Genomic DNA, 15353 nt, shown 5'->3' on the forward strand with positions numbered 1-15353 from the left:
ACAATACTGACATAAAATTTTTTTGTCCACGGCCTTAAATAATGATGATTTGTTTTCTTGCGATTTACGAGCCATAATTCACTGGTGGTCTATTAAACAAACATTAATTATTGGATTGAATTGAGCTCAAACTTCATGGTCACATGGAGATATCGTTGGATCACAATTACACAAAACTCTGTATATTAATTATTGAATAAACATATTTGGTTTTCACTCATTTTCGTCATAATTCCAGTTCCGCCGGTAACTACCTCAAATACAGTTTTTGTTCAAATTTGTTTATAGCTACTAATGTTGACCGATTACTTGATTGGGGCATGATTTCAAGTAGATCTACGTTAAAAGTGGATCAAAAATTTCAAGATTTCATTCACTGGCCCACCCAGAGGATTCACAAGCGCCGGGAGCACTGTTCTTCACGAGTTCATGAAAACTATTTCGTAAACACCTAAAATCTTTTCTGTTTCTCAAACAACTTTTTTCTGCAAACAAACAACTATTTATACTAACTTTAGTTAGAAAAATTGACACCAGTCCAGGTGGTATTAAAAGAAATCTACCTATTTGAGAATCTATTGAAATGAAAACTACTGAAGAAATGTCGATTTTTCGTCGGGGATGAAATCCCAGATATCTTTATAGAGGATATAGAAGCATTGCAATTTTTTGTCGAAAGAACATTTTCTCTTTCATAACATGAAATGAAATGAAATTTCTTCATACCTGACGGGCGAAAATTTTCTGAAATGGGACCCAAGTTCCGGTAAATTTGAATAAACTGTGAAACTGCTGGATCGATTCCGACCTAAAGCTCTAACGTGCAAATTTTCACATCGATAGATTCAATATTACGAACTGTAGAATGCCCACAACAATTTTCATGAAAAATTTGGATTTCCCCCATTTTTCAAATTTCCACAAGAACCAATAGGCTTCTTAACACAGTGGCTGCGAATAGTTCTGCCGACATTGTGCTTGAAAGCTTCAAAAATGCTTCGCGTCTGAAGCTACGTTCTCCGAAATTAATTTCGTTATATTTTTTTAGAAAAAAAAATTTGAAAATATAATGGTATGTATAGCAAGCGCCTTTTAGTTTGGTGAATTAATGTAATATAATATGAATATTTTTCTAGATAACCAGCACAAAAAATTCAAAAAATAAATTTTTGGGAATAGTCAACAGACGAAAGGTAGAAATGATAACTTGATTTACAGATACAAAGCAAATCAGCTTTTATTATTAAGATGATATTTACAGAATATTACAAGCTGTACAGATGCATTTTCAGTAAAAAAAAACAATGTTTCAATTGTACAAACATCATTCCAATAAAACTGGAACGAAGTTAAAGATAATAGTAAAAATAGAACATATATTTAAACTTATAGAAATTCAGTGAAAATAAGACCAAGTACATTAAAAAATACATATACCTCTCTAACAGGTCAGTTAATATTATATCAGTCTACTACATATTTTCTATAAATGATGAATTAAGGACCTTTTTGCCTTTACATTATTTACAGAAATGAAATCATTTACAGGAAATAGTTTTGACGCGAAACAGCGCAATATTAATAAAAAACAACGCCTTTAAGGATCAACACATTGGAGTTACTGTTGTGTCAGTGCATACTAAAGTTTACCAGTCAGAGCTATGGAATGTTTCTCGACACTACAAAGGTTTGTTTGATTTTAATTGATTTCACTTTGTCGGATAAGGGTTGATAACTGTAACAGCTGCAGCTTGTTGACTTGCTATCACAGCAGCTGAAAAAATAATTCAAAATTTAACTTTCTTTATGCAATTTGTGATTCGGAAAGAAAACATTTCATATAATATTCAAGATTTGAATACATACTCCAGTCTGGCAAGATATTTCAATTGGCGTTTTCTTTACATTATCGAGAAAATAAATTGATAACATGAACAGTAACGCTTCATTCTTTAAAATAACAGCAGTGAAATGAATAGTGTATAAGTAAATTACAGATTTGATTGAGCAACCAATATAAGATAATTCTCTTTCCAACAAATTAATCAAACATGAAAAATAATGAATGAATCTCTACGCACCTCCATAGGGGGCTGGATACATGGGATAACTAAGGCCTACGTGAGTGTGATGATGGGTATGCACATGTCTCTGTGGAGGTGGAGACCTAGATTCCTTGTTGGCACCTGGTGTTTGTTTTCCTCCAGTTGGAGGTACATTAGTTGGCTGAGACATTGGAGATGAGGAGCTGATTTGTGAAGAAGGACCGGTGGGTGGACCTCCACTGTTTGCAGAAGGACTAGAACTGGCTGCTGAAGTTTTGGGAGTGGGGGACTTGATAGCTCTTTCCTGCAGTTCATGTATCTTATGCTGGGAGTAATATTGCGCATGATGTTCTAACATGTCTAAGGCTTTGGTTGGAGGTTGTGCTCTTGATAAATCTTCTGGAGCATGATATCTAGGTATTTGGGTATTCAATAGGTAAGGATTAGTACTATACGGCCCTGGAACCATCAGCCCCCTGTACATGGAATGATTAGGGTCAAAATGCAACGCCCCATAATGAGGGGATTGCATATAATTATGGTGTATGTAAGCGTATTGTGAAGTTGGAGGTGGAGGAGGGCCCTGAGTTTCCATAGTAGGTTTAACCCCTTCTTGTTTTATGTCTTTTTTATCTTTATCTTCTAATTTTGCATCTTTATATTGCTTTACGTTGGGACTTGGTGGAGGAGCTCCTTTTCCTGTTGAACCACTCTTATGGGATTCCACATTTGGTTGACCCTGAGACTGCTGCTGTTGTTGCTGATTTTGCTGTACTTGTTGTTGTTGCTGCTGCTGTTGCTGCGATTCTTTTCGTCTTTGTTCATAGACATAAAATCTCCTCACATCCTCCTCTCTCTGGTTATGATGGGATGTCGGAGGCTGTTGTTGTGATGGCCTTGAATACATATAAGGATTCATTTGGTTCTTCATCTCAATACTTTCCTTCAATATTTGATGATTATCATTTTGGTGCTTGTCCTTCATGTTCAGATTAGAGTCCTGTTTTGATTTACCGGGATTAGGTACTTGAATAGGATTTGGAATGGGTTTGTTCACTGTCTGTTGCTCAATTGGACTAGGAGATTCTTTCACCCGTTCCTCTTTCATTTTATCTTCCTGAACGATTCCATAATTCGGATCAACTGGATATCCTGGATACCCACTCATGTATCCAAATGGATAATAATGCTGGGTGGGACCTGAAATAGGTTTGGATGGATAATCTCCACTTTCTTTCTTAATTTCCTTGTCAGTAGCTGCTTTCTCAGTTTGTTTCTCTGGTTCTTTGGGTTTATTTTGATCCTGGGGCGCTGGTTGTTGCTGGACATTCGGCACCAAGTATTGTGACTGGCCATAAAAGGGATACATCCCATACTGAGACATGTGTGACAGAGGCTGACCTGGATCAGCTTTTTTATTTGGATTTTTATTCTTGTCGCCAACCTCCGATTCTATCACAGGGGCACCATCGTCCGAAATATCGGAATAAGCTGGACTTCGAACTTCATCCCTTCCACTTTGTTCCATTCCGAACATGGGTTGGTCAGACTGAGGTGGATGGGGACTACCAGCAGGAGACTTTCTGTTTTTCTTCTTGAAGCTTTGAGGTTTGGTTTGGTTTATCTGAGGAGGGTTTTTCTTCTCATCCGGCATCAGCGCGGCAGTTGGCTTGACCTTGAAATTCGTAATTTTACAAGCCGGGGAGGGAGGCTGATTCGGATGAGGCGAAAGTTGCGACGTCATCTGTGAGGGATTTGTTTGGGTTGGAATTGCCAATGTTGGAGACTGAACAAACTGCTGAGGGGGCAAACTACAAACTTGGGTTTGTAACGGGTTCGTGAATGTTTGGGGCTGTATTGGAGATTCGTTCTGAGGTAAAGGTTGCTCTAGTACTGGCACTGGTGCGTTGCGTCCTGAAGAAACAAGGGTCGATGTTCCTATAAATAAGAGATACAAATAATATTATGAAAATCATTTGGTAAGTATGAATTGGTTGAAAATGCACCGGCCGATTCACAAGTTGTCATTCTATCATGCGATGTCACTGAATAGTCAGCTCTTTAGTTTTCTCTAGACTAATCTTTAATATTTTCCAGGCTATAATTTGAAGAATGATGGTTGTAGAGAAAATTCGAAGAGAGGAAATTGTAGTTTCAAGTATCTAGTTCATGGATCTAAACTTCAAAACATGGAATGAAAATGGATCATTTAGTCTCTGATTATGGATATCTCAGCGAACAATGATCGCACAGTGAATTGAGGATGTCTTTCAGAAACTCGAATTAATTTTGTACAAGATTTAGACATCGTTTTTAAAAGGGTGATTTTTATATTCCTCACATCAACTTGAAAAACCATCGGCTGGATGGATCAAATTGAAATTTGGTAGAGTTGTTGGTGTATTGAACTGCAAATGAAAGACCTACATAAATGGTTTCCTAAAATACATGAAATGATTGCTTTTAAACGATGGCCGAACCTTGTAGAGAGTTAATCCAAGTCTTTGAAATACATCTTCCATTCTCTGTGTGACCATTGATTGCTGAGATATCGACAATCGAAACTGAAATGAGTTCCATTCGAAGTCCCATAGCTCAGAGATAAATAGACGCATCGAGGTCCTCGAAGAAGGAAATTGAAGCTGAATGAACAAGTTATATGGTCCATAAAGAGGTTGAGCCAAAAAAATTCTGAATCCGAAATTTGTTGTGGGTGGTATTTACTGGAAACTGATGATGCTGAAGAATGTGAATGTTTAGATCCACTTGGAGCTATAATTTTCTACCCTTAGACTTCTTGCAAAGTAGTTCGATAGTGTCAAATTGAAATTAAAGTGCCACTCACCGGAAACCTGAGTTTTATTGGAAGAGAAAACTCCAACAGGGAATTCTTCCGCGTTATTGAAACGAAGAACGCCCGGCTTGACGATGTTCTTATTTTCCACAGGCGAACTGACGCTCGTTCCAGAGGCCAGATCGGGCAGTCCCTGTGGGATGGCCGGCGATGGCGGAGTGCTCCTCGGCGTGGTGGGCTGGCTGGGTACGTCCAGGATGTTTCCCGACTTGAAAATGTACGCGATCTCATCGTCACGTTTCTGCGCCGGCAGGGGACTGTCCTGGCTCTTCTCGGGGGACTTGACGGGAGTGATGGGACTAGGGGCCTCGATGTTCGACTCGTCATTTTCGGACATCGAGGTAACGTCTTTGGTGTCATCGTCGTCGGCCGAACCGTGGGCGTGACTCTGATGATATTTCAAGCCGTTGATATGTTTGTATTTTTTCGAACAATTGGGCTCCGGGCATTCTAGGAGCACGGGGGAAGGCGGGGGAGATGAACAGGTCGTCGTTGTCGTGCTGGTAGGAACTATTACAGGCGGGGGGACCGGTGGAGGAATGATTACTTTGGATTTCTTCGATTCCTTCTGGTTTTGAGCCTCGTCCTCTGTCCTGCTCTTTCGCTTGTTGCACGGTTCCGCTCTGGGAGACACGAAGGGGGTGGGGGAAGAAGGGGCTGTCGACGGCCCTGAACCGTTCGCGGCACCTCTGCGTCCTTTGATGCCGCCATTCCGTAATTTGCTATGTACTGAGGATCGGGTTTCTGAAACGGAAAAAATTACTGGTATGAGTTTCTACATCGATTCGTGCTAAATGGAGGATTTTAATTATTTTAGGTATGGGGAGTCCGGGAGAGTTGAACCCCTTTTCACTCTGAAGCCTACTAAGTTGTATCTGTAAACGGTAGCAACTCATTTTTTTGCGTGTCGATATCATACCCAAATAGGTAACGATAGTAGATAGTAGGGTGATAGTGAGATGAACATTTTGAGTACAGCAATTCTTTTTTTAGGAACCGAAAATTGGCTCATGTCTCCCTAACTCATGGGAGAGTTGAACAGAGGGCGAGAGAGACTTTGACTATAAGTCTGTTCATCAAGACAAACATTGAAAGAAAATAATTTTTAATGACCAACGATTGTCTATGCCAAGGTTTTCATCATCAGATGTATCAGCGTATGAAATACATATTTTCCATTTCATAGTCACTCTCACTTATTTCCGAGATATTTTTTATTTTTTTGAACCTTTGTATATTTTTATAGATATTTCTATCATTCATTTTTTTTTAAAGCAAACTATTATCTAATCTCAGTGCGGGAAACTTGGACCACTGATTATGTCTCCCGACCATAGCATGGGTCAAGTCTCCCGCACCCCCTTCTAGTCTGTTCAACAGGTGTTTTCTTGAAACTTTTACAACTATCATTAAAAAAGCTTATCCTTTGTAAAAAATATTAATCAATGATAGCAATAACACTAAATAACACCACGCACCTATTAAACTCTTCAGAGAGTGTAACAAACAAGAATTATTCAATTTCTTACTTCCTAACAACAAAATCTCGTTCAACCCTCTCACTCCAGAACTGTTCAGATGGCGGCCAAAATTTTTCATAGTTTGTGTTGTCAACACTATGCTACGTTGCCGGTGCTTTATTTCAGTCGTTTCGTTTTGGTCGAAGAAGAGTTAGTTCAACTTCATAATATTTGTTATTGTTAGATTGATTTTCGTATGTTACTTGTTGTACTCATATTATCATAATCTCTTTTCAGACCAAATTTTCAAATTGAAAAGTTCCGATTCCTAAGAAAACATGCCGAAATTTTATCAAATCAGGCTCAAAATTTATGATAGCTTCGTTTTTGAATTATTTTCATAATGTCAAGGATAAATAATTATTTTTCAACCCACTTGAAGTTTTAAATGTCTACAAACGTTGCAAGTGCTTTGGAATAAGTTAATGGATTGTTCTCAATATTGCTTCCAAGTTAAAAAATGATGACGAAGATCTCACTCAGACCATGAAGAAAAAAGTACAGAACAGGCTGTTGATATTGATAACTTTAACCAAAATGCTATATGCAATCTGATTTAATATGATATGTAGAAATGCAGTAAGTATTTAACTTTTTTTGATGGTTTTTATTTCATAAATATATATTTGTTTCAGAGAACCCATCAATGCGTCGATATTACACATAAAGTTGGTTTTAAATTTTCTGAAGATAATCCAGGTGGGGTTTAGATCGAAATATCCTCAAAAGTTTAAAAAAAATGGCCTTTTACAAAGCCTGCATTCGGTACCTACAGAAATGAACAAAAAAAAAATTATATTCTTCAACGAAACATGGGTTTTCATGTTCTCTTGGTCGAAACAAGCAAGACTGAAGTGTGATAGTGATAGTCCAACACTACATGATGATTTTCAACAAAAAAATTAACTATTCTAAAGTAGATAAAGAGAGCCCCTTAGATACTCACCTCTACCCTTTGGAGTTCGGTTATCTAAATCACTTGTCGGAGAATCACAAAACCTGCAAATAATAATCCATTTAGAAAAATATGTACGTTAACCCACAACAAAATCACTCGAATGTTGCGTGTATACAATTAAAATTGAAAAAATGTAAAACATAGTATTCGATTATTCAAATGCAACAAACCTTGGAGGAGCCCAATCATGCCTAGTACAATCGAGTAAGGTGCCTACGTATGTCTTTCCTCGCCATGTAACATTTACTACCAGTACGCCTGCAAATAATGGAACAATAAAAAATTTGATACGGTATGATTGACTGCAATTATCTTGTTATTTTCATTGAGGTCATATAATAATTGTGTGATGGAGAGAATTGTAATCGAGAGGTTGAACAAGCTATGATTTATAGCCACTGGAATTTATTCATACTTGATATTCTTCAGCAATCCCAACAATTCTCAAAAATAACACAAAGATAAATTGTGTAAAGACATAAAGACAAGTACTTATTTATTTCGACACAGCCAATCAGCAGATTTAAACGTGATTATATTATCACCTTCAGTGTTAATCAACTAGAATGAGTCATCATAGATCTCCATTCAAGAACGTTTTATACCTCTGCCCATCATGATAATTTGTTTGTCTAACGTAGATGATTTCTACGGTGCTCTCACAGAGAAAGAACAATATGTAATAGATAATAGATAGACAGAGATTTTATCTATATTATGATACAATAATAGTTTACATTCGTCAGTGATTGCATTTTAATCAAAATCCAGTAACCATTTGGTCGTAAAGAATAATAAGGTGTATCATTTGAGATGTATCTAAAACATCAAGATATTGCTCACTGTCCTTACTAGTTTTCGCGAATCAATTTTTCAATCTGAATGTATTAAACCGTGTTATTGTAAATTTCAAATTTCAATGGCAATGTTTCCTAACGCCCTCTAGAATGCGAGAGTTGTCTTGTATTGCTGACGGGCTAAATAATATGTTATTCCTCACCTGACTCCGTTTCATGCCAGACAATACCCTCTAATGTGACACTAGTACCAGGTTCACATGGGCCAAGGCAGTCTGGTTCTGTTATGGTTCCAATACTTGTACCGACACAAACGTCCGACGTTTCGACCTGTAACAAAAAAAAACTTCTCAATAACGAGCACATCGATGGGAAGGGAAAGCATCCAGAGTCTTTATCTACCTCGCACATCGGCAGCTAATGGAGATATTTTGAAAATAGTTTTTTGTGATGTGTTTAGGATATTCAAATTTAAAAAAATATACATTTCATATATACAGGGTGTTCGAAAACAAAGATACAGACCAAAGTAAGAGTTTTTTAAATGTAACACGCTGTATTTGACCTCAAAAATGGAACTGCAAGCTCAAATTATGAGTTTCCTAAGATCACTTATATCTTAGAAGCACCATTCACGAGAAAATGGCAAAAATTGAAAATATGGAGTTTTTTTGAAAAGCAATTATAGAAGAAACCAGTAACGACAGCGATACAAACAGCATTTTTTTGGCTACTGCTTTAGAGGAAAATAATTAATTTTCAATCATCAACTACAAACAATGGTCAGAAACTTTCTTATTTCAAATGGCAAGTGAAAATCAATTTCGATATTATCTTTATAAGGTTTTCCTACACCTAAACCTGATAGTTGCTCAGCAATTTTCGATTTTTAATTCGTTTGTGGTGGGCCACCGGGTATATTTAGAAGTATGTACCACCTACAACAAGAGCTTTCATGAAAATTTCCATTGATAATACTGTTTTTCAATGTTTTTAATCGAAATTCCAAGAATATATTCGTAACAATTCCACTGAAAAGAATCATTACTGAACAGAAAACGAAAGAATATATTTATATTGCTTGGAATGTTGGAAAATGATCCATTATATTCCAATCAAGTTGGCACTCATGAGTTGGCAGACAGACTAATAGTCCAACATTTTGCCAACATGTGCTAATTCACATTGTAAAATAAGTTAAATTTATCACTGCCCATGTTTCGAATCGTAAAATCAAATTACCGATAATAAATATCTCGTAAAGAAACTTATTTCGAACTGTAATAAAGTTTTCAGCTTAACTGAGGAATTTACGTCTATTTAATTTCAGCACTCAGAAATTATTACTGGTTTGGTAACTATACCAATGTGCAGTTTTGAATAATATAGGAAGAAAAAGAATAGTTTACTGAAAACTCTAAAGATAAATAGAGCTCTCTCAATGGTTGGAAGAGTTTTGGAAGAATGCATAGCTTGTTTCAATTCAAACGCTTTGTAGATGAACCAAACTAATGGTTGTATTCTGCTTTTCATCTGCAATTTACAAATCTGTAGCGTACGATCTGTCAGTGTACGATTGACAGATTCGTAAATAAATAATGAAATTCTGGAGCAAAGATTATAGAGTAGAAAAATAGGAAACGAAGCGACTAAAGTGATGTGAGCGCCATCTGTGTTTCAAATGAGTTTTTAAAGCCCTAAGACTGGTTAAAATATTAATTCGAGAGACATATGAGATTTTGCGAGATGTCAGAATCATATGGGCATTTTGATCAAACAGGTTTTGAATGTTTTGATTCTCGTTTCCATAGACAACCTCGTATCGCCTTTTGTTTTTCAAGCCCGTTCTAGTTGCTGATTATTGAAATTTTTGTCTAATTTCTTGGTGAAAACCTCAGAATATCGTTCGAAAATTATTGTATGGTGAAGAACTCTGGATCAAATAAAACGAATTTTACTAAGGAAAATGGGAATGTAAGTATTAAAACTGGTAACATGTGACTCGGTCATTCATTGATTTTTATTTTCAGTGCTACGAAGTGGATAAAATTTTCCGGGCCTGCAAACACTACTGACTACACAATGTGCAATGAACATTTTACTGCAAGTCGATTGAGAACTGTTCATCCACGTAAATTGTTGTATGCAGAAAGCATCCCTTACATGAAGGGATCATTTAGGGCAAATTATGTCATTTATACGTCCATTCAAAGATTTTCAATTGCCTTCAATATATTCAGAAATGCACAAGTACAGACAGGAATTCCTGTCTGCATGCCGCTAAAAACCTTCATTTCATTATATTTCAGACACTAAAACTATCATCACAGGTATATTGAATATTGGTTCATATCAATTTCTGATATAAATTGTACAAATTCAATTCAGTTTATTGATTCAAAACGTTTTCACAGAAAAAACATCTTTGACGTAACCATAGCAGATAACCATGTACTCTTGTATCCTAGTCAAAGCTCTATTCGTTGTCCATAATTTCAAATTTTCGTAAATTTTTTATAGATTGCAAATAAAAATTTATCACATCCAACAGCGTATTTCATTGATAGCAATCGATTCCAAACAATGTTCAGATGAAAACTAACATCCTCTTCACAAAACAAAACCATCCTTTTGTTTTGTCGCTCAGGATGTTTGTTTTCTGGTCTCAACAAGGTCAATATTGAAATTCAATACAAGGAATAGAATTCGAATTTCGCGCCCCTCAATTCTAAAACAGAAAACTGAAAACAGTTTTTCTGTATTGATAATACGTTTTCAACGCCATCTCATTGTTAAATGTGTTTTCACTGTATAAAATGTAGTCGGTTTTAGTACTAGCGATATAAGTGCGTTTCCTATCTTTCTACTCTATAATCTTTGTTCTGGAGATGTTCCTGTTAGTGTTACTTTTGAACTACTTATCGTAAATAGTTACGGATTCCAGCTACAGATCACTAAAAACGTCCAGAATTGAAGTTTTCCTGTAAGCTAAGGTATAGAACACCTTCTACATTATCTCAATCTTTTTCAGTCCGATGTACGAAAATTATAGAAAAGCATATCGATAATAATGAAAGTACCCATGCTAATGGCTGCTTTGTGGTGTGTTAAAACGGATATCACTTCGTGAACGGCTGAAAGGAAGAAAAATACCGATAAACCAATTCTGTATGCGTTGAACGAATTAATTGATAAATTGTAGTCTCGAATTATCGTAAATATCCATGTCGAAATTCTAAACAGGACGTCGTTATGTATTAATTATAGCTCTGTCGGTTATTGCGATTTATGCATGAGGCATTTATATTCATATTGCCGTATGAATTAATGCCGAGTGAAATGTGATATTTCAAATGCCAAGAAGTGTGAATTCTGGTCTCGTTTTTCTGTGAAAGGCCAAACCATCCGGTAGACGGGATTTTTGTCGAATTCCAACTTTTTTTTCAGTCAAGAATGAATGAAGATTAGACCGCGCTATACAGGGTGGGTCTTAGACTAGTACAAATGTTTCAACAGTAGATTCTTGAACTCGAAAGGAACACTTTTTTGCCCTACCATTTTTCAGGAACAGGCTTGGTTTAAAAGATACCGGCTGTTGACAACACATAAAAAAAATATTATTTTTACTTCTCACAAACGGTTTTATCGAATGAAATGAATTTCGGTGAATAGATTTTCATTTATTTGATGAATCTATTCCGAACACAAGATATCACCCACGTCTTCCAGATTTCTCATTACTATGAAAGTACCAAGAATTCAAAGAACCCAACTCTTGAAACTAAGTTGGACGCTATACTATCTAATAAATATTTAAATGTTTTGTAAAATAAAAGTATTCTTCATATTTTTCCATATAATGAGCCGTTTTCGAGTAATCTGATGTTCAAAAATTAAAAAGGAACTGCCAAATTTGAAAAGGTGGGTAGTGGCTGAATACAACTCTGTTTAAAAGATCCACAGATGTGTAGTGTCATAGATTAAGCTAGTTATTTTATTTTTCCAGGGGTGGCACATTATAAAAATTTAAGATGGCTATATCTTTTTATCAGGGCCGAATAAGAAAAAATGGTAGGACCTATAGGAAAAAAGGGTTTCTTTTGACTTCAAGAATCTACTGTCAAAATATTTGTACGAGTCAAAGACTCACCCTGTATAGCAAATCAGCAGTGATACTGAAGTTATCAAAAGGGTATCGTTATCATGACTTTTTTTATGTTATGATTACTACGTTCAGTAAGGAAATTACTGAAGAAATAACTAAATATTCGTATTCGTTTCATGCCAGTTTGTTTTGTTCAATATAATTTTAAGGAAATGGCTGAAACTCCACTGCAATTCTCCTGTTTCTAAGAGAGACTTTCTTTATTTCATTAAGATAATAGAAAGTTTCAACCAAATATTCAATTTTCCAACAGAATTATTCTGGAATAGACATTCAGGGTGAGTCTAGGACTCGTAAATATTTTGCAACACTGGTTTTTCCGACAATAAAAATTACTATTTAAATCCTTAATTAATTTTGAGCAAATTCGGTCCCTTGACTTTTCGCTGTACGAGGCAAAGTTTTCGGTTAAAACACATTCTCATGCATGAAGAAATCGCCAAAATTTGATATATTAGGTACATAATAATAATAAGACCATTTTTGCTATATCCAATTTTGGCGATTTCTTCATGCATGAGAATGTGTTTGATTTTTTTAACCGGAAACGGTGCCTCGTATAGCAAAAAGTCAAGAAACCGAATTTGCTCCAAATTAAATAAGGATTCAAATAGTAATTTTTATTGTCGGAAAAACCAGTGGCGTATCATTTTTTTATCTGAAAATATTCAGTCTCGCTGCAGTACGGACGCCACTGGTAGAATAGAAAAGAAATGTTTTTATGCAAAAAGTGCTCCTTGACGCTCGAAACCCATGTCTCAAATTTCATGAAAATGATTCAAGCAGTGTGAAAGTTATTAATAAGAAACATTTTTTTTTCTATAATTTCAACACCCCGTATCTCGGAGAGGAAACATTTCTCGATATATGTTTATAAGAGAAAAAATTTCTTGGTTACGATCTGGACCACCCTGTATCGTATATTTTTACGTTAACTAAAGAGGTATCTAAAGCCAGACGTAACCGTCACTTTTATTTTTCCCAAAAATGTCTTCATCCCTATTTTCGCTTCGGTTTCGCAAATTTCATTTTAGTAATCAGCTCGCAGTCGACGAGACAACAATAAATCAAGCGGGAATCGACAGTTTCCCGGAATAAATTGCGTAATTCCACGTAATGATTGTCACATAAAACGTTGTCATAAACGCATGTAATGGCGGTCCGTCAGCTCATCCCCAGGGATATCAATCAATTAAGCGATCGATGCCGTCATCGTCGAACTTCCCATCGAAAGCGGACGAAATAAATGGCACCGAATCGAACACCGCATTCGCCCTCTCCAACCTCCCATTTCATCCCCCAAACCGGATGCCCACACCGGGGTTCATCTGTTACCCGGAAGCTCCCTTGTCAGATGATCACGTAAGGGAGCTTGGAGAATGGCAATGGCTTGCGGTTGTCAGATGTGGGAATTTTTCCGGGAAACGGTGGTTTATTTTTCAACAAGGAAAGACTGGGTAAAGGAAATTCAAGACAATGAATGAAAACCAGGGGTGGCTCTTGTCACTAGTATAGGTAGTGAGGCACATGGGAAGGAATAATTATTATAATTATTACATATTTATGGTTGTATTCTGCTTTTCATCTGTCAGTTACAAATCTGTAGGGTACGATCGATCTGTCAGTGTCCGATTGACAGATTCGTAAGTAAATAATGCAATTCTGGAAATGTTCCTGTAACTATCTTCTCGACAGTGTTCGTTTGAACTACTTATCGTAAATAGTTACGGATTCCTGTAAGCTACAGATCACTAAAAACGTCCAGAATAGCAATTTTCCTGTAAGCTTATGAAAAGTTACAGATTGGCGTACAGATGAAAGCAGAATAGCACCATTAGTTGAATTTAGTTGGAAATGAAGCAAAAGAAAATAACTTCATTAGAACATGTTGAAATGGTTTTCCTGCCTAATATGGAATGCATGAATAACCAATCACCAAGTGTGCACTGTGGTTAGGCTCCTGATCTAGTGTTTTTCACTCTCGCAATCTAAAGATGTGCAGACATAAACCTGGAGAGGAACTGTAAAGGATGTAAAATAGTGTTAGTAATCCATCATGATAGTCAAGCTGCCTTGAACTCCTATATTATCGACTCAAAGCTGATATAGGAGTACCTAAGAAAATTCAATCCAATAAGGTCTCTATAATCAGGATTCTTGGTCACTTGGGGATTAGAGGAAACAAAAAGGTAACCACACAAAAATAAGAATTTTTGGAGAAGGAAGAAACATAAAAAGAAAGACTCTGGCAGGTCCAAAAAGTTGAAGTGAATTGTGAGATCCAAAGAGTGGCTTCGCAGAGTTCATTGGAACATTGGAGCTCTGGAAGGTGAGCTGAGCATTGGAGCTCTGGAAGGTGAGCTGTACAGTGTGGGCAAAATTGGTGATACCTGAACTAAAATATTTTCAACCCAACGAGATAGAGGAAAATGCATGGTACATTACGGTCGTCTTTTTTCGAGGAACTAATAATGCAATCAACTGCATCTTCTTTTGTTTTCGAGTTATAGGTCAAAATTAACATTTCAACTATGGTCATTATCTCTGTTTCTGTCTGTACTAGGATGTTGAAATGAAAACAATATAGAGACACTTTTTTGATAGCAATCCGGTGGCGTACTATCTCTTTTTCCAACAGGTGTATTTGCTGAGCTATAACATGAAGATGTGTTTTTTCATATTAAAACAGTAGTTTAAAATGACTTAGAAAGACTGAGGGCGATGTATGATATATTTCTGAAACGGGAAAAAATGGCTATTCTTTCTAAGTCATTTTAAACTACTGTTTTCATACGAAAAAAACACAACTTAATGTTATAGCTCAGCAAATACACCTGTTGGAAAAAATCATAGTTCGCCAATGGATTGCTATCAAAAAAGTGTCTAAATAATGTTGTACTTCATGAATCACCAATTTTGCCCCTCCTGTACATGGTGAGTGATGAGAACAGCTCTGATGACTCTTAATTATGACAAGCTGTTGCAAGATTTACAGGATGGTCCAACATCACAGA

The 15353-nt window shown here is 36.3% G+C and overlaps 1 protein-coding gene across 2 annotated transcripts in view; it reads right to left on the reverse strand.

The window, feature by feature from the left end:
• Positions 1–1211: 1211 nt before the first annotated feature.
• Positions 1212–15353, reverse strand: part of LOC123306266 (zinc finger protein 609) — a 143891-nt gene continuing 129749 nt past the window's right edge. For both annotated transcript variants that reach the window (XM_044888165.1, XM_044888166.1), the window contains 6 exons: positions 8378–8504; positions 7548–7635; positions 7366–7418; positions 4891–5643; positions 2082–3983; positions 1212–1774 (listed from right to left, as the gene is read on the reverse strand). In XM_044888165.1, coding sequence (XP_044744100.1) covers positions 1710–1774; positions 2082–3983; positions 4891–5643; positions 7366–7418; positions 7548–7635; positions 8378–8504 — 2988 coding nt within the window. In that variant the 3' untranslated portion in view covers positions 1212–1709. The remainder of the gene's footprint in view (positions 1775–2081; positions 3984–4890; positions 5644–7365; positions 7419–7547; positions 7636–8377; positions 8505–15353) is intronic.

Source organism: Coccinella septempunctata, chromosome 2 (genome assembly GCF_907165205.1).
Source record: "Coccinella septempunctata chromosome 2, icCocSept1.1, whole genome shotgun sequence".
Taxonomy (NCBI): domain Eukaryota; kingdom Metazoa; phylum Arthropoda; class Insecta; order Coleoptera; family Coccinellidae; genus Coccinella; species Coccinella septempunctata.